Source organism: Alligator mississippiensis, chromosome 8, assembly GCF_030867095.1.
Source record: "Alligator mississippiensis isolate rAllMis1 chromosome 8, rAllMis1, whole genome shotgun sequence".
NCBI classification, from domain to species: domain Eukaryota; kingdom Metazoa; phylum Chordata; order Crocodylia; family Alligatoridae; genus Alligator; species Alligator mississippiensis.
The window spans coordinates 57,241,680-57,263,975 of NC_081831.1; the positions used below are offsets into that span (position 1 = coordinate 57,241,680).

Consider the following 22,296-nt stretch of genomic DNA (forward strand, 5'->3'; position numbering starts at 1 on the left):
CCCGGACGAGCCTCCGGCCTAGGGGTCGCGGGAGCCTGTGACTGGGCCGCGCTGGCGACCAGCGCCACCGCACCAGCCGCGCCACCGCCGCGCGACCCCGCCCTCCGGCCGGGGATTCTCCTGCCCGTTCTGACGTCACTCTCACGTGGCAGGCCCCGCCCCCCGCGGCCGCCATGTTGGGGGCGGCAGCGCGGCGCGGCGCGGCCCCGCCCCCAGCCGGCAGCAGCGGTGGTCGAGGCGGGCGGAGCTGGCGGCGCCGGCCGCGCTCCAGGGGCGGGGACAGGGATACGGACACTGACACGGGCCGCCGGCTCGGCCGCGCGCCGCTCTGAGGCCGCAGCTCCACCAGCCGCCGGGGCCGGGCTGGGCCGGGCCGGCCCGGGGCATGCTCCGCGGCGGGCGGCGGCGGCTCGGCGGGTAGCGGGCGGCGGGGACATGGTGCCGTTCGCGCCGCTGGAGGAAGCGGAGGAGCCGGAGCCCTGCCGCAAAATGGAGCTGTGCGTGAGCGGCGGCGAGGTCAGTGCGGGGGCGGGCGGGACCTCGCCACACCCCTCCCCTCCCCTCCCCTCCCGGGCCGCCGGCACCTGCCTCCCCGCCCCCGCCGGGGGGGCCGGGCCCAGCGCCGCGCCTAGGCCCCGCTTGCTCCGGTTGCTGTTCGGCCCTTGCCCGGATCCGGCGGCCCGGCCCCGCCTGCCCCCATCCAGCCTTTGTTGTCCTGGGACCCGAGCTGCCGCCCGGCCTGACCTGCTCCCTTGCTGGGTCCCGCTGCCTCCAGCTTCGTGCAGGCACGGGGCAGCTCCTGCCCTTCACAGCGCCGGCCTGGCACCCCGGGCTGGCCGCATTCACCTCCAGGCTTTTTCTGGAGATCGAAATCCTCGCCACGAGTTTCCTTGGGTTCCTTAACCACTCCATAGCTTTCCTAGCTGCCACCACCTCCTCCTCCGCCTCCCACCACAGCCTTGTTGGTTACTGTTTCTAGGCTCGAAAGAGCAGAGAAACCTTTCTTTTCCCTCTGCGAGGTGCATTCAGTACTACAGAAAATAGCACGAGGGAAGTTGTAGCGGAGCCAGTCCCTGGAAGAATGGGACCCCGCAGGACTGCCAGAGGTCCCTTCCTGCAGTGTCCCAAGCTGTGCATTATCTGAACTTATCTGCTACCTCCTTTAGGCTGTGGTGGAGAAAATGCTGATTAGGATTGGACTCTTCTACAGTAACTGAAGTGCTCTGGGTGCTGTCATAGTTCTTGTTAGAGAGTTATCTTGGCTTTGGGTTGTTTTTTTTATGACTGCTTGATGGTTCCAGATAACACATACATACCTGCCTTTGCATTCAGAGAGGCTCCCAGGTTTTCATTAAGTAATGGGATGCTGCATGGGAGAGCCTTGAGTTGTAGCTGCCCTTCTGATCTGCAGGAAGCTCACAGCAAGACAACTTCTGTAGCTTGAGGTCTTTTATTAGACCAACTAAAATAGCTGGAAAAATGCTTCCTTGCAAATGTTTGGGTACAAATACCCTTCTTCAGGCAGAGGGAGCATCTGCAGTACCTGAAAGCTTCCAAAGAAGCATTTTCCCAACTGTTTTAGTTGGTGTAATAAAAGATTTACCCAAAGAACCTTATCTGCCCACATCCTCAGACCAACATGGCTAGAATCAGCACCTATGTAGCAAGAGTTTCTTTTAGTTATTCCATCTTCTTGTTGCCTCTAACAAAAATCACACACGGCAGCTAGCTCCATTCTAAGACTGTATCGGAGTACTACGCAACAGCTCTGTTTTTAAAGGTGTAAGACACATTTACTAGAAGTTGGGTGTCCTTGTTGGGCAAGGCAGGTTAAACATCGTACCTCTACATCTAAGAGACATATTTACACATTATTCAGATGGAAGATACTACCTGAAAAAAGAGTAAAAACTGATCAGACTTGCCTTACCTTAAGTAAAAAAAGAAATGTAGCAAGTACAGTGGTATAAACCACAGAAAATAGACCTTGGGTATATAAGGTCTGGGGAGAATGAATATGATTAAAGGGCCTTGTAGGAATCGTATCTGATAATGTGCATTTATGTGTGAAAATCAAAAGTATGGCACTTCATATTGGGAAGAAAGCAAGAGGGGGAGCCTTTAACTCTGTTAAGATTTTATTCTTGCTCTGTTACTGTGTCCATAGAATGCTGTTTCTAAGTACTGTAATTACCATATGTGCATTTCTGTGCTATAGCTGTATACACTTTACTATAATAGGGACTTAATACCTAATCATGGTCTATGTACCTTAGTAATTTAGAAGAATACTATTATAATAGTTTCCCTGCATGCCTAGTGTAACTTGGTGTGTTTAAGACTGTGTTTATGCTGTGATTTACTAAAAACATTACAGAACAGTTTGGGCAACACATCTTAATTTCATTTGTTCATTGTAAAGGATTTATATGACATTAATCTATTCTTGGCTATTACTGTGCTATGTCAGTGTTTATTACAAGTCCAGTTCAGGTATTATTAGTTAACATACATCATGTAAATGTGCATTTTTCTTGCACTGGTTTATTTTACAATAGAGTGGCCTCTTATAATTCAATAAATGCTGCAGCTTTTACCTGAGAATATTTGCTTTTCCAGTGTTCAGGCTTCTTTTGTTTTAAGCCTTTGCTTCCATAGGTATTCCAACATGTGAGGTGGCAGAATATGTGGAGAAAACATGCTTTAGTTTCAACCTGGCCAAGCCCTTGCATGTACTTGACTGCAGTGGGACTAGGTGCCTAAATTTTGCTCTTTCTAATGAAAGAAACATGAAATTGGCAGCGGATGTTCTCAGAAACCTGATTTTAAGTGTCTAATCATGAAACTAACATGCCACAGGATATGGATTCAACCAAAATGGCTCACATTTCTGTTTGTACAATCTAAAGACCAATAACTGTTTGTAAAAGCTCATTCCTTTAACTTCATAAAATGTATTTTTTTTATTTCTCATTGATTCATAGATTCATTTATTTATTATGAACTATTTACCCAGCCTGATCTGTATGTCAGGGTGTTTTGAATCATCAGAGATAGACCCCTGATATTATTTTAATACGATGGTTCTTATGTTCCAGTGACAAAGGAGGCACTTAGTGTTCTCAGATACCTTCCTGTTGTTTTTTTCAATGAATAAGCAGTCTAGATGTGAAGGGTATTTGTCAGTTGTTTAAGTCTTAGATGTAGCATAAATAAACAATTTTACAAATGCTTCTTACAAGATTGAAATACTCAAAGTGAGTGAATGATCATATTAATAAATATATGTTATGCAGCATTAAAAGCATAAACACTTTCACCATGGGAATGGGAAAATAAACATTGTCATTTCATTGCCCAAGCTGAATGAAATGCAAACATAAACATCTTAAAACTGAAGTTGTTTTTAGTAATTGTAGTTTATTTTTAACTAAAAGTACTTTTAAATCATATGTATTACCTGTGTCAGGTTTTGTATAACTAACTTACTGTATAATATGAGTCAAGAACAAAACTTTGAGTTTTTGGCTCTGGTCCTACATCTGGACCAGTGTGGGCAGATCTCCCTAGAAACTAGTGGGGTTGCTTGTTAGTACAAGGATATGTCTTTACAAAACCAGTCGTAGATGTGAAGCCAGATTCTCAATGTTTTGTTTGTGAACTCTCCTCCTTTGATTTTTGGGACCTCTCAGATTGTCTCAATATTTCTTATTAATTTGTTTTTGTCAGCTCTACATTTAACTTAAGAAGAATCTAGTGGGAAGGCATAACTTTCTTCTGCATTTCTTTTTTTATGATAAAAAAAAAAAAACCCTTTTGGTTGTCTCCCATCTTCCCTTCTACCCTGTGTTCGTTTTACCAGCGGTGGTGCTTAACCTTTTTTGCCAGTAGGCTTGATCTGGCTTGTTGATCCAATCCAGTGCCTGGGGTGGGTGCTGTGCTACCCATCCAGCAGCATGGAAGGTGGCAGAAGACAGTCTGGCCCCTTCCAGTTGCCTGGCAAAAAGGGGGCTTGCCCCAGCCGTATGGGTGGGAGTGGGGGGAGGGCGGAAGCATGATCCAATCTGGCAGGGAGAGGCAGTGTGGCCTGGCTGGCCCCAACCTAGTTGGGAGGGGAAGGGGGTGGGCTTAATCCCGCAGGGGGTGGGGTGGGGAGCATGGCCCAGCCATGCAGGGTTGGGGGGGCATGGCCCAGCTTCAGCCTGGCTAAGCCAAGGGTATGGGTTGTGGCCCAGCCCCAGGAGAAGGGCACACAGCCTAGCCCCAATCTGGCTGCATGGAGGGAAGAGGGTATGGCCTGTCTTAGATGTGGCCCTGCTGGGTGAGGGGGGTCTGGCCCACTCTGACCCATGTCTTGGGATTTTGGCACTGGGGAGGGGTAGCAGTTTTAATGGGTGCTCTGCCTCCCTGCCACCATTTAACAACCCATGTGGAGCCCCATGGGCTGGATTCCAAGGCTCTGTGGGCTGTATTTGGCCTGTGGGCTAGACATTGAACATTCCTCAATTTCTTAGATATACATATGAACTTGGTAAGCTTCTCTAAAGAGGTTGGATGTCAAATGCTTGGAGACTTAATTAAAAAAAAAAAAAGTCTGTATGCAGAAACTTAAATACGAGCAATAATATAATAGTCTTAAAATCACTTCCCCATCTGATTTCACTTTCAAATTCTCTCTGATGTATCACTTTTTCAGTTATCCATTGAGTTTTCCATGGAAAGAACTAATAGTATTTGATTCTACTGTTAAAAAAGTAGATGTTTTTTGTGGACCAGAGATGATAGAAATCATTCAGATGGTTATATCTTTCAGAACTAAAAAAGGATACAACATTTTTTGTTTGTTTTTTATGTTACCTTTATAATAGCTGTTGAATCCAGTATTTTTTCCCATAAAAGTTATAAATTGTCAGAAGTGAATTTGATCACCAAGTTACTTGTACCCACAGGACACTTGTATTTCTGAAGATTACCTACACCTGTAGGCTGGCCTTCACTGTGATTTTGTTCATTTCTGTAGAGAAAGTATAAGATCACACTGGGAAATCTATTTCGCTCAGCTTTTCCACTTACATTGCAAATGCTTCATTAAGAGATATTTGCCTTTTTTATACTGAAATGAGAGAGGTGGTCAGCTCTGAATTCAGGCAGAAGGCAGGGCAGGGTGACACCCTAGAGACTAACAATCTACTACTTCATTTCTAAATGAGTTAGCTATGTAAACTTATGCAATTCTAAACAAGTTGGTCTCTAAGGTGCCACCCTGTCCTGCCTTCTGTCATATTGAATATTTACTTACTAAAAAAATAATAATCAAAATCATAATGACTGATTATGAACTCCTTTTGATTGTAACCACTCCCAAATTAGCAAATAATTTAGATTTAGCAAAATAGGAAACCATATCGTCACTAATAGGTAGCATAATCTAAGTAAGACCTTGTATTTTATGTAATTTACAATATGAAAATTTATTTTGGGAGAATTCATGTTTTATCTAGAAGGGTAGGAGAGTATTATATATCCCTGTTAAACGTTGTAGATCTCCAAAGATGTCATCCCTTTTTCTTTTTAGGTAAGAAGATGCATTTCTGGCTAATTAGAGTATGTTGAAAAATACCATTATTATTGAGAGAGTTTCTGTCTATATACAAATCAAAAGATCATTACTAGTGCTGTTAATAAACAAACGAACAACTCCCCCTCAGTTCTGCACCTCCCCCCCCAACTCCCATTAAAGATGATAAACCACATATTTGCTTTTACACATTTATAGCAGGGTGCTATCTCCAGGGGTGACTATGAAGCCCCTTGAGATTAAAAAAAAATAAATCTTTAATCTTCTTACTCTGGGGATTGTCACCCCTTTGCTCCCCTCTCATACCTTGATCTATTTTATGTTTATAAACAGGAGGCTGCCCCAGGACATCCCAGACCTGATCTTCTAATGACCACCAATGCCTCTGGTCCTTGTCTTAATGAACACCAGGTACCTGAGGTAGTTAGCTTATGGGCTAATTGCAGGGCTCTGTTCTGCCCCTACACCTTTTCCCCAAGCCTCACAAATGTCACTTTCAGTTATTTTCTCTCTACACTTAGTGTTCCTTCTCTGGGCTCTCAGACCCCTTGGTCTCTTATTCAGCCTTTCTCTAGTCTTCTGGACCTTTTGGCCCCACTCTTGGCCTCTCTCTAGGCACTTGGCCCTGTTGGCCCCACTTGGCCTTCCTCTGGCCCCTGGACACCTTGGTCCCACTCTTTCTCTCTTAGCCCCCTCTGGGCCTAGGACCCTCTTAGCATCCTCATTTTAGTCTCACTTGCTCTTACTGGGTCCTGTGATCCTCTGATCTCACTCTGTCCCTTTCCGAACTTTGGGCATACGGATCCTCTGATCCCCTTCTTTGGGCCCTGGAATTTTTTGATTGCATTCTCAGTGTCCATCTGGGCTCATGGATCCTCGGATTCCTTTCTGTCTCTGGGCCCTTGGATCTTCTGATCGCAGTCCCTCTGGGCTCATGGATTCTCTGATCCCTTTCCCTTTCTGGACCCTTCAAAGTGCTTTTCTGTCAGGGTGTGCCCCCTAGCCTTCTCCCTGTAAAGGGTAACCCACAAGGCAGTGGGAGCTGTGATTTTCAGGTGCACCATGCTTGCTGTTCCTAGTGGCCCTTTATAGGGACTACCCTGTCACAAACAGATCCATGACTGTGAGCCCAAACCCCAGTAGGGTGCAGTTTTCGGTCTTACCCATGACCACTTCCTGGATCATCCTGCTCTGGCCATCTTTGCCCCTCCTGGGCTATGGACTCTTTGGCCTTTCTCTCCTGCTGATGTCATACCTCTCTTCTGGGCTCCTACGTTCACCGGTCTCATTCCCAGCCCCTGGTTTCTCTGGGCTCATGCTCACTTCTCTGGGCTACAAGCTTCCTGCTCCCTCTCGGTCTCCCACTGGGCTACAGACTTTTGAACCCCCTGGCCTGGCTCTTGCTTGACCCTCTGGAGCTACCCTGTTCTGGCAGCCGCAGCTGCAGCCCCTTCTGGACCTTTAGTTCTTCCTGGTTCCTGGCCCTGCCTTAGGCTACTTGAGACATTGAGCTGTCCTTGGCCCAACTTGCCTCCCTTGAGCTCTGTCTCCAGCAGTGGTCCCTCCTGGTCCTGCAGCTCTCTCTGGATCTGGTCTTAAACCCACAGACATTTGCCAGCGCGCACAACTCTTTGCCTAGGTACTACTCCCCTGTTCCTAGGCCGATTAAGTTGTTTACCAAAGCATCTCCAGACACTTTAATTGAACTTGTTACATCCATAGGTTTATTTTAGACCTGTGCATCATGTATGCATTTTGTGCGTGCTGTACAGTTTTATATTTTTTGGAAGAACAGGGTCTGTTCTTGGGAAAACCATTACTTGATGGTTGAAATATGCAAGACAGTAATACCAAAAAAAGAAAGACAAGGATGAAATTACCTGAGCTTTGGAGAAGGCAAATACTGCTGTGCACTTTTGAGCTTTGGTGCCTTTGGTATACCAATTAAGTGTCTTTTTTTCTGGGTGCTCATTGTATCAGTAGATAAATAACAGATTTTGGCCATTGTTCCTCTTAAGCTTGTGTTGGTCATACTTTGTTAGGCTAGCATATATTGTTAGTGTATCTGGAGGCTAGTAGGGGTGCACTGATAAAGATTTTCTTGGACGATAATGATGGCCAATTATTAACCAGCCATATTGGCTGGTACCGATCCCATAGCTGATTTACAAGAATGTAGCCTGGCAGCTTGGAGAACAGTGTCTGACCAGTAAGTCTGTGGAGGAGAAGGGTTGTGGGGGCAGGGCAGATCGAGGCCTCCACGGTGAGAGAGGGAGTGGGGCAGGGGCAGGAGCTGCCCAGCCAGGGTGGTGAATGCAACCCTGGGAGTGGGACGGAAACATGCAGGGCCAGGGAGGAGGGGGTGGTTCTCTGCTGCTGTGCACATCCTTGGGATAGGAATGTGGGGGGGTGTCCCCTGGATCTGTGCATGGGGCTTGGGCGGGCTGCCCACTGCGGGCTCAGGGCCAGGGGCTGCACCTACCTCTTCCCAGCGTGGGAGCTGGGCTGGAGCTATGCTTGGGGTGGGGTCAGTGGCAGGGTGGGTAGCAGCGGTGGTACTGGGAGTCATGGCTTTGGGGTAGACTACAGTCACCCCCAAGTCCCCCATAGTCCCTCTCCCAGTGCTGCCTCTGCCTGCCCCATGTGCAGTCCCAGCCCAAACCCTCACCAGGAAAAGGTTGGCACAGGCCCTTGCTCAGCCCATTGTTGCCCCACACACAAATCCAGGGGGCACATGCCCCCCTGCCTCCCCTGGGGGTGTACGCAGTAATAGGGAGCCACCCCTCCTCCTGTGCCCCCCAGACAAGCGCCCATGGCTCTGTTCCCCTCCCGGGGTCGCATTCACTGCCCTGGCTGGGCAGTGCCTGCCCCTGCCCCACTCCCTCCCTCACCGTTGGGGCCTTGATCTGCCCCATCCCCTCCGCAGACTTACTGGCAGGAGGCTGCTCTCCAAGCTGCTGGGCTTCATTCCTGGCTGCATGCATGCATGTGGCTTTGCACATGCACGTGGTATTTATCAGTGACATTATCAGCTACACCAGCCAAAAAAAAAATAAAAATGAAAAAGCAGATTGCCAATAGTGTTAATTTTCCTTTTATCAGTGCTGATACATTGTTGCACCTCTAGAGGCTAGAAATGTAACTCATGAGTAATACTGGCATTTAAGGTGAATTAATTAAATGCCTTATTCTGTGTGCTTGGCTGGAAGTTTACAAGATTTATGTTGAAGGGGTAGGTTGATTATATAAGAAAACTGTAGCAAAGTAGTTGTGAATTGAGTGTGCTAAGGTACCATTCACAGCAGTGAGCAATTTTATAAAAAAACTTACATAAGTAACAGTGCTAGCAAAAATAGTGTTAGCAATAGTTGAAAAAAGTGAATTAATAATATATTTTTGGAACTAAAAAGCACAAGAGTATAATAGAGACTGGTGCTTTTGTACTCTGCTTTTGAAGGTAGGTTGTTTATCTTGGGGTGGGTGGGGATGTGGAAACTGCTGTGGAGTTTTGAATGCTTAAAAAGTGTTGATCTGGCCAGTACAGCTAACTTCAGTGGTCTTTTGGGGAAGGCATTGGACAAATTTTACAGCAGCTCAAGTTGAAGGGCTATCATGGTGTTCTAATTAATATAGTTATCACTTAAGATGTTGGAGTTTCAAGGTTGGACTAGATGCACTTCTGAGCTCCCTCCAGATTCATATAGCTAGATAGATATAGATGAAATTAAAGCTAAAAGGTATATATACTTGCCAACTTTAAATTTTACCCAGTTTCAAGTGACCATCTCATTGTCAAATAACCTCAGTAAACACAATTCTCTGGGAGCTCTAATCCGTGTTTCCAATGGACATTTGTTTACTTGTAACTCTAATGACTGTCCATCAGAGAATGACTACCAGTCTTGAGTCTATTACCACTTCAGTTGTCCATGTTTATGATTAAGTTCCACCTGTAACTTCTATGGAATATGGTTGTCCCCTTATGTATCAGGGGAGAGTTGTAAGTCTATCTCCTGGTGCAATCCTTGGTCTTGAGCGGTTCATCATTTTCCTTCTGTTACATCCAAACTGTATTGTGTATATTTTAATTAGGCTGCGAAGCAAGCACCTTATGATTAGCTCCATAAATTGGTCAAAATCAGGGTGATCATATTATTTGGTGGAGTGGGACAGCACAGAGGCCCACAGCCAGGCTGCATCCCTATGCACAGAGGCTGGACCCAGCTGGGAGTGGTCCCTGTGCAGCACCTCCTACCGCTGCCAGCTGCCACATGCAGTCCGCACCTCGGCATGGGCTGAAGTGGCAGGACATGAGGCTGCTGGAAGCAGGCAGCCATCCCAGCTTGCCCTGCACAGGTGCCGAAGCCCTCACCCTGACGTGGATGATCCCCACCCTAGGCAGGAGGAGTGATATTTAGTGCAACCCAACCCTTCAGCCTCCAGCCACTTCTCAGGGGGAGCCAGGTCAGACACGTGCTGTCAGGATGGTGCCACCAGTCTAAGACTTTTGCTTCAATTTTAGTGAACCAGCTGGGATGCCAGGATGGCCTATGAAATATGGGACTGTCCTGGCCAAACCAGGGCATATGGTCACCCTAGTTATAGTTGTATAAAGGATTTAAGAAATTGCTAACATGGTACCTTGTTCTAAATAAGTATTCTAAACTCTTTTAGGTATACTAGAATGCGGTGCAGTTTTACTATCTGTCTCAGTGTGTATATATAAGGCCTCTGTTAGCTTTTGAGCACCTTTAAGTCTTTATTGTAACTGTCTTCACAATGTACCATGGAGGGAAGTACTGCAACTTATTTATTTATTTATTTTTTTACAGCTAGGTAAACAAGGTACAGAGATTCTGCAACTTGTTGCAGCTTACACAAAAAACAATCATTGGAGCAGGAAATCAAACCTAGGTGTCCAGAATCCCATACTGGTGCTGTAATCACTGAATCATCCTTTTATTTAATCAAGATACAGTATCTTCATGATATTAAGGCAGCTATTTTTGTGACTCCATAGTTGAGATTAACTTCATATACAAGTTGCAGTACACGTGTGTGCATCAACTCTAATAACCTCTCTTTTTCAGCTCATAGTAGTCACTTTATTAGTTCATGTGAGTTGTACTTCAGACTTTTGACCCTCTCTTGACAGTGTGCAAGGTCCATACAATGAGAGAGCTCTCACATGCATCTTGGGTACTTAAATACCAAAATAATGGGCACAGAAAAAGAAATGTGACAAGTTAGGCAGGAGCAGAGGGACTGTTTGAGGATATTTTAAGGCAAGAACAAGTCTCTATAATCCAGTGATACGTGGAATGTGGCTCCTGAGCCACAAGGGGTTTTTAAATTGAACACCTATGGCTCTTTGTGCAAAATGTTATCAGAGGCGTTGGGTGTGTGGGGGGTTTTTTGTTTGTTTTTTTGTTTTTTAACTACAGGCATTCGTTTGTCTTGGAATCACGAATAGTGTAACATGTATTCTCTTTCTCAGTCATGGTACAAGTACAATGGCTCGGTCTCTTTAAACTGAGAATGTTTTTTGCCCTTCACCTGTTGGTTTGTATGTTATTCTGTTCATGTAGCTCCTGAGCCAGTCACAGCAGCAGCATCAGTGCTATAATCAAACTGAAAAACAGTTGCAACTTAAAGAAACTTCCAGGCTGTTTAAAAAGAAAGAGGAGGAAGAAGTGTTCTTACGTTCAGAAATACCGAATTCCAAAGCAGTCTCAAGAACTGGTAAAATTTGAAGTGTAGTTATCTTGGGAATTAGCTTAGCATCACAAGCTTTGTACAGAAGTACCTTAAAAGAAATGAGGATCAAACATGCTTCTCTGATTAACAAAAAAATAAAAATACTTTCTTTAGAGAAACTTTTTCAGAGTAACTGAATGTTTAGCATAGCCACAGTAACTATACAACAGAAGTGTCAAACTCACCTTCTGCCCTTGGGTCGATTCAGACTATGGTGCTCCTTGAGGGCCGGATCCAGCCCAGACCATGGGGTGGCTCCACTGGTAGCAGCTCTGGCTCCCACCTGGTGCATGCAGTGGCAGCAGCAGCTTCAGAACCTGCTGCGTGCTCCTGGCTGCTGCTACCACTGCCACATGCCTTGTGCTATGCCAGGGGTACACAGCAGGGCCAGTTCTGGCTCTGCCTCTAGCATAGGGCATGTAGCACACCAGCAGTAGGGCTCTTGGCCAGGGAGATGGGGACAATTTGGTGGTGATGGGCAAAATGGCTGGAGGTTGACTGGGGTTTTATTAGCCTTTGCTCGTCCTCCTACCACTGATCCCCATGTTCACTGGGGGCCCTTGGGATTCTGCAGTAGGCTGTTTTCCCTGGCCGTGCTCCCAACATCCAATGGCCACTGGTAACCTGTCAAGCTGGTTAAAGCATCTTTGTGGGCTGTATGTATGATACCTCTGCTATAAAATGTTATCCCTTGTATTGAAAAAGATAGTCTACCCTCTGACCACCTTGGTGGAACCCTATAGGACTAAGTGGAGACTTTTTTTATTTTGATATAGGGCCCTTTAGAGGTGCAAGTAAAGGCATGATGTGGAATCTGTTGCATGAACCGCACAATACATGTCCTGCCATGCCACACATGCATGTCAGAGGTGTGATTGTGGGATTGTACATTCAGGATAGATTTTATTTAACTCAAATTGATTTAAATCATGATTCAAATAATTCAAATCACTTATCAGGAAGCCTCAATTTAATCATTACTTTCTACAGAAAGTGCATTCTTGTTGTTTGATACAACTTCCATTAAAATATTTCCAAACGGTTTCTTTTATGGCCTGGCAAGCCTGCTGCTATGATAGGTTTTCCCTTCTACTGTAGCATTCCCTCACTAGGTCTCAAATCGATGGAGAGGCTATATTCAGAAATGTATCCCTCAAGACTTCTGGAATATTCTGCTCAAAATGTTTCTCTTTTGTTTCTACTGACCCTCCGTCCTTGCATTTATCTCCAGTTTTCTCTTCCTTGCCCAGATCTACTCCACCTCCAGTAATCCTTTATTCATTTAACTTCATGGAACTTTGCACTTTTAAAGAGAGGTAAGGGCTTGACTCTGTGTACACAAACTTGCAGAGAGACTATGGGGCTGATGGATAGGTAATCGGGTCTGTTATCTCATCTGTGTATACTGTTGTTAGCAGGGCTGTTACCTCTGGAGACACAAATCCACAGTTTGAGAACTGAAACTAAGCATCACAGAGATGCTTAATGGGATCTTGTAGACTGAGTACTGAGTCCCATTGGGTAGAGTGGTTTTCTTTAATCTTTACTAATATATAAAGGAGCCTCTGGGAACCCCATAAGATTGGGCCCCTAATATAGTTCATGGCCTGTTGTGACCTATTTATAAGACTTTTTTCTAAAAAAAAAGGTTACACAAATATATGGTCTCAAATAGTGTATAATTAGACATTATAATCCCTATTCCATGATGATCTTTGCAGCTCCAACATATCTTAAATTAAAATTATCTTTATATAGGTTTTTTTCTTTTTTTAAAAGCATGCTAACAACCCCCTCCCCATATGATTAAATTAAAACAAATCCATTTTTTTAATTTAAAAAAAGGTTAGATTTTTATCTACCTTGAGTGCATCAGATCCCATCACACCTTATTGTTGGTGTAGGTGAAACCTGGAATCATGATTCACCTCAGATAACCTTGGTTTCCAGCCATGGGGTGCACCATGCACCCCAATAGCTGGAAGGCACATGCTCCTGTGGCTGGTATCCTCATCAACTGTGGGCTTCCAGGCTTGGAGGTGCATGGTGTACTCCTCTGGTTGAGAGCTCCAATCAGCTGATGGGGCTCCCAGCCACAAGTGCGCTCTGGCCACATGTTTAATTAATGGCATGATAGGAAACAGCCACTAAGTTATGACATATTTTTGTGAAGTAACTTTGTGGCTTATTCCTCCTTTTATAACACCATTAATTGATTAAATGTATGGCCAGATCACAAGTTACATGCAGTTAACTAGCTAATCACATCTTAAGGGTAATGTGTGGCAGGGGCCATTGATGCATTGTGTTTGTGCTGCTGGTTTAAGCTTTTTACGTGCTTAGTTTTGTGTGTAGGCTTTACCTGTCTGTAAATTTTAGTTCATAACTTTAAATGACAGAATTTATGAAATGCCCACTCTGTTTCACTTTTTCTTCATTTAATCTTTCAAGTAAGATTAAAGATTCAAAGAATAATAAATAGAAGGTGATCAGTTTTCAGACCCTTGAAGGTTGGTTTCCCTTGTGGTTTGGAATAATTGCCAATCAATTAATTTTTTACACTTCTGCTAATCTTTTGTTTCTAGTCAAAACCTGTAAGCACACCAAACCAAAGCAAGCTTACTGCCTAAATAATCCGAGTTTAAAACTCCAGTACTAAAAATGCTAGTTCTAAGGAACTTGAGACACCATTGAGAATTTCCTCTGGTCTGTCATAGTTATATTATTCTCCAGTAAAATGATTTTTTGCCTATTGACTAAATCCCACTTAACAAAAAAGACTTGACTTTTAAAATAGTCTGCTAAAAAAAACAAACTAAGTTGGAACAGAAAGCTCTTGAGGTATTTCTTCTCCCAAGTTAATGTGGTGCACACCCATCCAGTCATGGGATTCATTGCAGTTGTAGGAGTATATTTAAATTAGAACATAAATTACACTCCCTCTATAACCTGAGATCGGCTCTGGCATTGAAAGGCTGAATCTGCAAGGCTTTACTTCTGTAAAAGTAAGTTATTAGTGATCAAAGATGTCTTGGCTTCTGTAGTGACTTGTAGAATTTTTTGTTAATCTGTACTGACCAGCAATTTTTAAAGCACCTTTTAAACATGTATACAGCTTCTGTTTGTGAAGTATTTATGTTACTTGCTTAAATGCTTCAGTGATTAATTTTTTAAATGATGGCTGAACACTTTCAGGCTTTCAGTAGCACTGATTGATTCCAGTTGGCTTCACCCTGTTGGCATTTTTGGTGCTCAGTATCTACATTGGTTTCCTTTCAAAAGCTTTCTGTGAAGAAAAATTAAGTGTTTTTTAGCTTATAACAATTATTTTTATTTTCTGAAAATAAATACACCAATGGATCTTGTTCTCAAAAATTTAATTTTGTGGTCCTATAAATTAAAAATATTTATTTAGCTGATTTGGATAATTCTCTCTACAAATATGTTTTTTATCAAAATACATTAGAGGATAAGCTACTTGTCAGGGTCTTTAATGGAAATGATTATTATTATCTTAGATTCTGCCACTCATTGTTGTGCGCGTTTGGGCTTTTTTTTGCAAAGAAAACTTTTTTTTTTAAATATTTTGGTTTTTGAAGAAGGGGACTTTAATGGATGATGCAGAATATGTTGCTGAATATAGGTAGTTTTATAAAAATTAATACAAGTAATTTTGCAGAAATTAAAACAGACTTAATTTTTCATGATTTTGACTTTTTTTAGATGAAAAACAAATTTAGCATCTTGTTTAAAACCACTGCCTTGTGGTTTTTGATCCAAGATGTGGTAGCTGTACTTCACAGGTGGATAATCCAGCATTGTATTTTCATGCATCATACTATACAACCAGATTTACAAACTTGATCATAAGAATTTTTGGATTAAAAAGTTAGCATACAGACTTTTTTTTTTTTTTGGAATTACATAGGCTAAGCAAAAACACAAATGAACAACCCCTCCCTTCCCCCCCAGTCTCCCTCCCTCCCCCCTCCCCCCCCCAACTAACAGTGAAGGGAAGTATATTATAGGAAATTGCTTATTGAAATAACTTGATTATTTTGCCATAACATCTAATAACTTGTTATACATGATTTGACAGGAAGATGAAACACATTTATGCAGTATATTTGGAAAATACACAGAGTTCTGATTGCATGGTGAATTTTTAAGGAAAAATCCTAAGGCATGTGACCAAGTTGTTCATACCTGATTACCTCAAGTTAAGCTGCAGTTCTGACTACTAATATTTAAATGCCTTAATATGGATTAAAGGGCTTAATTTTAGGTAACTGGACTTTAAAATGTTGGTCGTGTAATTCACACCTTACTATGGGTCTTAAAGGGCCTTCCAGAACTTTCAAAGACTTAACAATTGCTGATCCTTTGATTAGCTGAAGTGGTAGTTCACATACAGGAAAACAAAGAAAATCATTTTTTATGTAAGAAGTGATATGTACAATTGCATCTCTTAAAACTCCTAAAAATAGTCTTCACTTGATTAAGGGTACTAGCTATGGAATACAATACCTTGTACTCCTGGTTTTCCTGTTTTACTCCAATAGAGATTAGTACTAACAACATCTGATGTCTTCAGCTGTGCTTCCAGATCAGGATTGTGATGCCTCATGTGGAAGTGGCACCTCATGTGGAAGCTTTTGCTTTTCCAACATTTATGGTACTGATAAACAGGCCCTGTTTTCCAGTGTTGTCATTCTGGGGATCTTCAAGGAAACTATATTCATGTAAAAGTAAAATAATGTAATTAAGTGCTAAACAAGTGGTAAATCTGGAGTGGTAGAATGCATGAGGGAGGAATTGTGCATTCTGTGTATACACTTGCACGCTTGGCTTTGGATAATGTTCATTTTCCACTTGTGGGTTTTTTACTTGGAAGATCTGTTGTCACTGCAATAAATTCTTTGTATGGTATAGCTATAGGTTCTTTCTGATGTAATGTAGAAGGTACGCAGAAACTTAAGGTAGTAGTGCAGTCTTAAAGGAATGGGAGTAATTATGCCTAGTTCATATTGTTTGAGAGGGTGTAGAATGTGGCAAATGTTTGGTTAATCAAAGGTCAGATTTGGAGGCATTGCTTAACTTGAAAACGTCTTCTTTCTTGAAATAATTAAAAAAACCCCCTGTCATTCTAGCTATTTAAAAAAAAAATAAAAGCTCTTGTATTTTTCTGAAATAGTATTTTAAATGTTTGTTTTTTTTTTTAATAACATCTTTTTCTAGGTTGCCTATTACCAGTCAAGTTTGATACTTAGTCTAATGAAATTTCACTGTTTCAAAATTCAGTTTTCTTCTACAACTTATAAGTGTGCAGAGTTGGAGGATTAGATGTACTGGTAAACAGTAAGTTTTCAGTAACTTAGATGGGCCAACCGTTGTGTAGAATTAAAAACCTTGCCTGCATATCATTATAGATCTTAATTTATTGCCTAAAACTTAATTTCTGGAAACAAAAAATATTAGCTTAGTTTCTCAATATTTGCACTATTTAGCATTTTCTTGAGTGGGATGTGTGCCACATGAGGGTGGAGATGTGATAGTTATTAGGTTTTGAATCATGTGGTGAGTACTGTTGCAAAGTGAATAATTGGCCTTACCTCCTTTAACAGGTTTTTCCAGTTTAATACATTGCATGTTGAAGCAGGACAAATCCTTTTCATTTTATGTTTTTGAAGTTTCAGCTGTTAAGTCAAATGAAGTTATTTGTTGATAAGGAAAAATGTCCATCTTCAGGATTTTATTAAATTTGGTAAAATAAGTATTTTTATGGCAACTTAGTTGGCTGAGGGGAAAAAACAAGAACATTGCTTGCAGGTGTTTGTAGTCATTTAAATTTTAAGCTAATGTATGTTTTATATACCTCTGTTAAACGTATACATTACTACTTCTCTTTTCTGTGTACCGTCTCTGAAACATTATTTGTTCATGGACCATTTCTCACAGTTTCAGGAGTCTGTTTGCTAAACTTGTTTTATCTAGGTACTTCTGTTACTATCAGGTTTAGTAGATTTTTTTGAAAGGTGTGTTAAGGAAATAGTTATCTAATCTAAAGTTAGTTTTTATATTATCCTAGTATGCAGAGAACATACAGTTTATTGTAACTGTTGCTAAATATTTCCAAGTTTTCTTTAATAAATCAAATGTCTGTTAATAATCTTTTCTTCCTAAACTGCAGATTCAATCTCATTGAAAGATTAGAGATTCTTAAAATCTTCATGGCAGACGTTTCTCAGTAAGAGTAGGTAAAGGTATATGATAGGCTATGACTTGTGTATAAGTGATGGTTACGGCTTCTAGACAGCGCATTTAAATTATTAACTAGTCGTTCAATACAGTGCACCAGAATTTAGAAGCCAGTGCACTAAACAACGTAGGTTTCTCTTTGTAGCCCTTTGTTTGACATTACATTTGCAAATTTAATAGGAAATCTAACTTTTACTTGCTTGCTTTTTAATATTAATTGGCTGAACAGTAAAAATTCTTGTTAGAACAGCATCATTTAACAATTTGAAATAGCTGCTGTTCTTTCTAATGCTTACATTAAATCATTTTTTTTTTCTTCCCCTAGCTGAATGGTCTTAAAATGGTGGATGAGCCCATGGAAGAAGGTGAACCATATTCCTACCATGTAAGTATACTTGGTCAGTATTTAAATCAATACTTATTTACCAAAAAATGCAGGAAGGGAATAAGTGTTCATGATATTATTCATAAGGATTATCCACTTTGAATTGTGTCTTGCTTTGTTAGCTGCAAAGCACATGGTAGAAATGTTTGGGGGGAAACTGAATGGGACTGTTCCTTTTAATTTGAAGGCTGCATTAAAGCCCAGTCCCATTTCTTCACCTCTGTGAGGGTGATTGTAACTGAGTGGTGATACAGCAGAGAAAAATTAATTCTCTTTGATTTTCTTGGAGACTTTGGGGCAGACATTTTCACTTCATGTTTGCACATCTCCCATACTGAGTAAACAAAAAACCTTCAGTAGGGTGGTAATCTCTTCCGCCTGGTAAAGGAAGGGTCGAATCGATCTTCCATGTTACCTGAACTGAGTAGATGTTGCATGGTTTGCTTCATCTGATTTCAGGGCTCTTGGAACCGTAGATCAGTAAAACCTATAAATAAACTATACGTCAACAAGCCATACCGATTGTGGCGCTGCTGTTGGTGCTGGATTGCCTCCAGTTCTATCAGCTGAAAAAGCATTTAACCACCCTTGAAATCCAAGGAGAAGACTAGAAATAAAAATGAAACTGATATATATATATATATATATATATATATATATATATATATATATATATATATATACACACACACACACACACACACACACACACACACACTTTTAGTAGTGAAAATAGAAAAGGCAGTAGTGAGAAATAAAATAGCATTTAAAACTTTCAGTCCTGTTCTGATGATGTAAGTGTAACAGGTTTTGGAAATAATTGTAACCTGACAGAGACTGTTTATGGGGGAAAATCTTAAAGCTGAGCATGTGGAAGTTTTTTTGTTTTGCAAACATGGTCGCATTCCATGTGGAATTGAGTACTTGTAGGGAAGAGTGTTTACTAAGTTACAATTGAAAGATGGTGCTTTACTTTTTGAAATTTATAAAATGTATTCTTATTGGAATACATACATCAGTATGGTAACATTTTATGCACCAGTAGGTAAAATTTAGCATTATTTCTTTAGTCATTCATTGATTTTTGGTGATTCTGAGGTTCCTTAATCTTGCAGCATTCTGAAAGGTCATTAAATAATTGAAATGAGGGAGTATAAAGTAGTTATTAAAAAAAAATCACCTATGTGAAGGGTGGCTATACATCTTAATTTACTCTTTATTTCCATAAAAAACAGATTTTTCTCCCAAGTTTCTATTTAATACTCTGCGTCAGTTTCCACAGTAACCATTTGTGATGTCAGATGATAATGATTGGAGGTGAATGATCAATATAAAAGTAGATGAACTCTCAAGAACTTATTCCATACAAATGTTTGAAATATTAATGAATGAAAATGAAAGTAGTAATGTTTAAATATAAGGGTTTTTCTTCTCCTGCTTCTGCTGCTGCTTTTGCTGCTTCCCTGTTTTTCACGAAGGAGTTATTTTAAACTTCATTCTTCAGCTTCATGTAGAACAGGGGAAATTCTAACTGGCACCAGGCAACTTCAGTGCTAACATCTCTTTTACCTATCTTTAAAGCAAAATTAAACTCCTTAGATGTAGAAAAGGAAAAAGAATTAGATTATTTTATCAGATGGATGGAATGACACTAGTTTCAAGTCTTGCCTACGTAAAAGACTTATATTGGTGTGGTTCAACTGCAGTTTGCTTATGCTAATAGAAAGAACCAGAGTATATGAAAATGAAACAGCTCTGTCACTGCCTACATTACAGTATATTGGAAACTGAGCCTGGAAAAATGCCATAATTATACTGTGCTTCCTTGGCTCAGGCACAGTGAGAGAAATGGGGGGAAAAGCAACTCACTACTGGCTACTCCATCTGAAATACCATCTTTACTTGAATATAGGATGACCAGGGATACCCCTTACATAATTAGATTCACTGTATAGGCAATGGAAAAATTTGTTATCGTTTTCCAAATATAGAATCTATTTATTGGAGGTTTGCCCTGGATTTGTCCCCCACCCACTCCTATAGCAGGGAAAGTAAATCTGAAGGGTTAGGTAGCCCCTTTGCCCTCTGCCCCAACATTTTCCCCTGGAGCCCCTTTCCCCCCTCTTTCCTGTCAGACTCTGCTCTCCCTGAGGACATGGAAGTGAGAAGCAAACTTGAAAACACTGACATTGAAATAAATATAACTGTAGTAATTTACATATAGTACCCATAGACTTATTCAATCTAAAATTGATACATTTCACCTTTTTGAAGGATTCAAACACCTAGTTCCAGGCATGGGGAGGGGGGGAGGCAGTCTGCTCAGTATGCCTGTGTACTCCAGTGCTCAGCTGTGGGGTCACCCATGGCTTGAAATGTTGTCTCTGGTGGGGCCCAGCCCAATGAACGATATGGTAAATGAGCCTTTTGGCTTTGGTCTAATATCATGCATACTTACCTGGCAGGGGAAATACCATGACCAAGGTATTGCAATTAAAATGACACTGTGTAGTGGAGAGTGCACCCTTGTCTGCTTGCAAACAGGACTCCCTATGAGGGCCTCATAGTTAGCTCCCTGCCGTAAAGTTGAAACCCGCGTTGGAACCTCGAAACAGGGTGCAAATTTATAAAGGCTGTAAGTGCTGTTCGTCGTAACTTGAAAAATCGTAAGTCGAGGACTGCCTGTATTTGGGGATATTTTTCAGACATTTAAGACTGATGAAGAAACTGGAATCATTTCTCACACACCAGCCCCGGCCTGGGCCCCAGCCAGTGTGCAGCTTCTGGAGCGGTTGTTCCCAGTGTAGCTGTAGCCAGCCAGCCTCACACTCTCACCAAGAGGTAAGGGGAGCAGAGCAGCACCTGACTGGCTGCAGGTGCACCAGAAGCTGTGCACTGGCCAGGGCTAGTGGGGCTGTTCTGCTCCCCATGCCTCCTGCTGTGGCTGCTGCTGCCCCTGCCACACCACTCTGGCTGGGTGGGTTGGTGGGAAGCTTCAGCTGGGAGGCTTCTTCCCAGCTCATTGAGCTCTGGCTCTAGCTCCCAGCTGCCTTTCACCAGCTCCACCTGCCTGGTGCAGTGAACAGCCCCTACGAGTGGACGGAGCAAGCGAAAGGCAGACAGCAGCTGGAGCTGGATCTCTACCTGCTGGGCAGGAGCCACCCAGCTGAAGTCCTCTCCACCTCACCAGCCCAGAGTAGTACGAAGCAGCACAGCATGGCAGAAGCCACAGCTGGCGGCAAAGGGAACAGAACAGCCCCTCTTGCCCCAGCCAGCTTCCAGTGGGGCTGGTCCTGGTGTGGCTGCAGCCAGCTGAGGACTGCTTCCTCCCCTTGCCTCAAGCGTTCACTCTTCCTCCCACTTGCCCCTGCTGCGCTGTTCTAGGGGAGGATTCAGCCTGGCTGCTCCTGCTGGAGGTGTGGGGAGCAGAGGAACGTCTGGCTGACTGCAGCCGCACTGGGAACAGCCCTGCCAACGGCTTAGTGCTGGTTGCAGCTGGCGGAAGTGTGGCACAGGCTGTCCTGGTGGGAGTGGGTGAGGCTCAGCCCCATGTGGAGCACAGCAGGGCCAGTTGCAAGCTGGATCCAGCCAGGTGGCTGGCTGGATCTGGCCCGTGGGCTGTATTTTGTCTGCCCCTGGGAGGAGTGGGACTTATGGCACTTTTGTAACATTTTCAGTTGCCTAGTGTTTTCTTATACACTGGTGAACAAAAGAAGGTTTTATATTATACAGTTACTTTGTACTGCTTTCATTGAAAGTGTACAAATCTCTCTGTTTACTGCTATAAGTCTTCTGATCTTGATTGGTTCCTGTGTTCTGAATTTTCCATATATTTGCCAGTAACAGAGGTGTTACTTCTCCTGTTTTCAAACTTCAAGTGATGTGACCAAAATGCACTTCTGTAAAAGGAAAAATTGTGCTGTCGTTTTAAAAAAAAAATAAATAAGAATAGTGTCTTCTGACTTTTCTGTTTACTTTTCATTTATCTTTCATACACTCTTTGTAATAGGGTGAAACTTCTACGCAGAGAATTGCAATGTATTGGGGAAGAGTTCTTTTTCAATTTTAGTTATGAAGCTCTTGATTAAATATAATATATCCTCAAATAATTGGGCTGTTAATGACTTTTAGGGAGGAAATGGGTGGAGTGGATCAGGCAAAATGTAAGGAAGCCAAGTGTTTCTGTTAAATATTTGGTAGCTACTTTGTGCCATTACTTGCCTCTTCATGGAACAGAGATGCACAGGCAAAAGAGATGGTTGATGCAGGGAAAGCAAGGGAGCCAGTGCATTCTGTGGAGTTGTCACTGCCAAAGAAT

At 42.5% G+C, this 22,296-nt stretch overlaps 1 protein-coding gene across 2 annotated transcripts in view; it reads left to right on the forward strand.

Annotated features, from left to right (window-relative positions):
- Window positions 1-226: 226 nt before the first annotated feature.
- RPS6KA6 (ribosomal protein S6 kinase A6) overlaps window positions 227-22,296 on the forward strand; it is an 84,824-nt gene continuing 62,754 nt past the window's right edge. Inside the window, exons 1-2 of one of the 2 annotated variants that reach the window (XR_009463957.1) lie at window positions 227-516; window positions 17,919-17,978. Coding sequence is in view for 1 of the 2 variants with exons in the window: in XM_014607235.3 (XP_014462721.2) it covers window positions 436-516; window positions 17,919-17,978 (141 nt within the window). In the remaining variant the exon portion in view is untranslated. The remainder of the gene's footprint in view (window positions 517-17,918; window positions 17,979-22,296) is intronic. The other variant, XM_014607235.3, reaches the window with a different exon arrangement.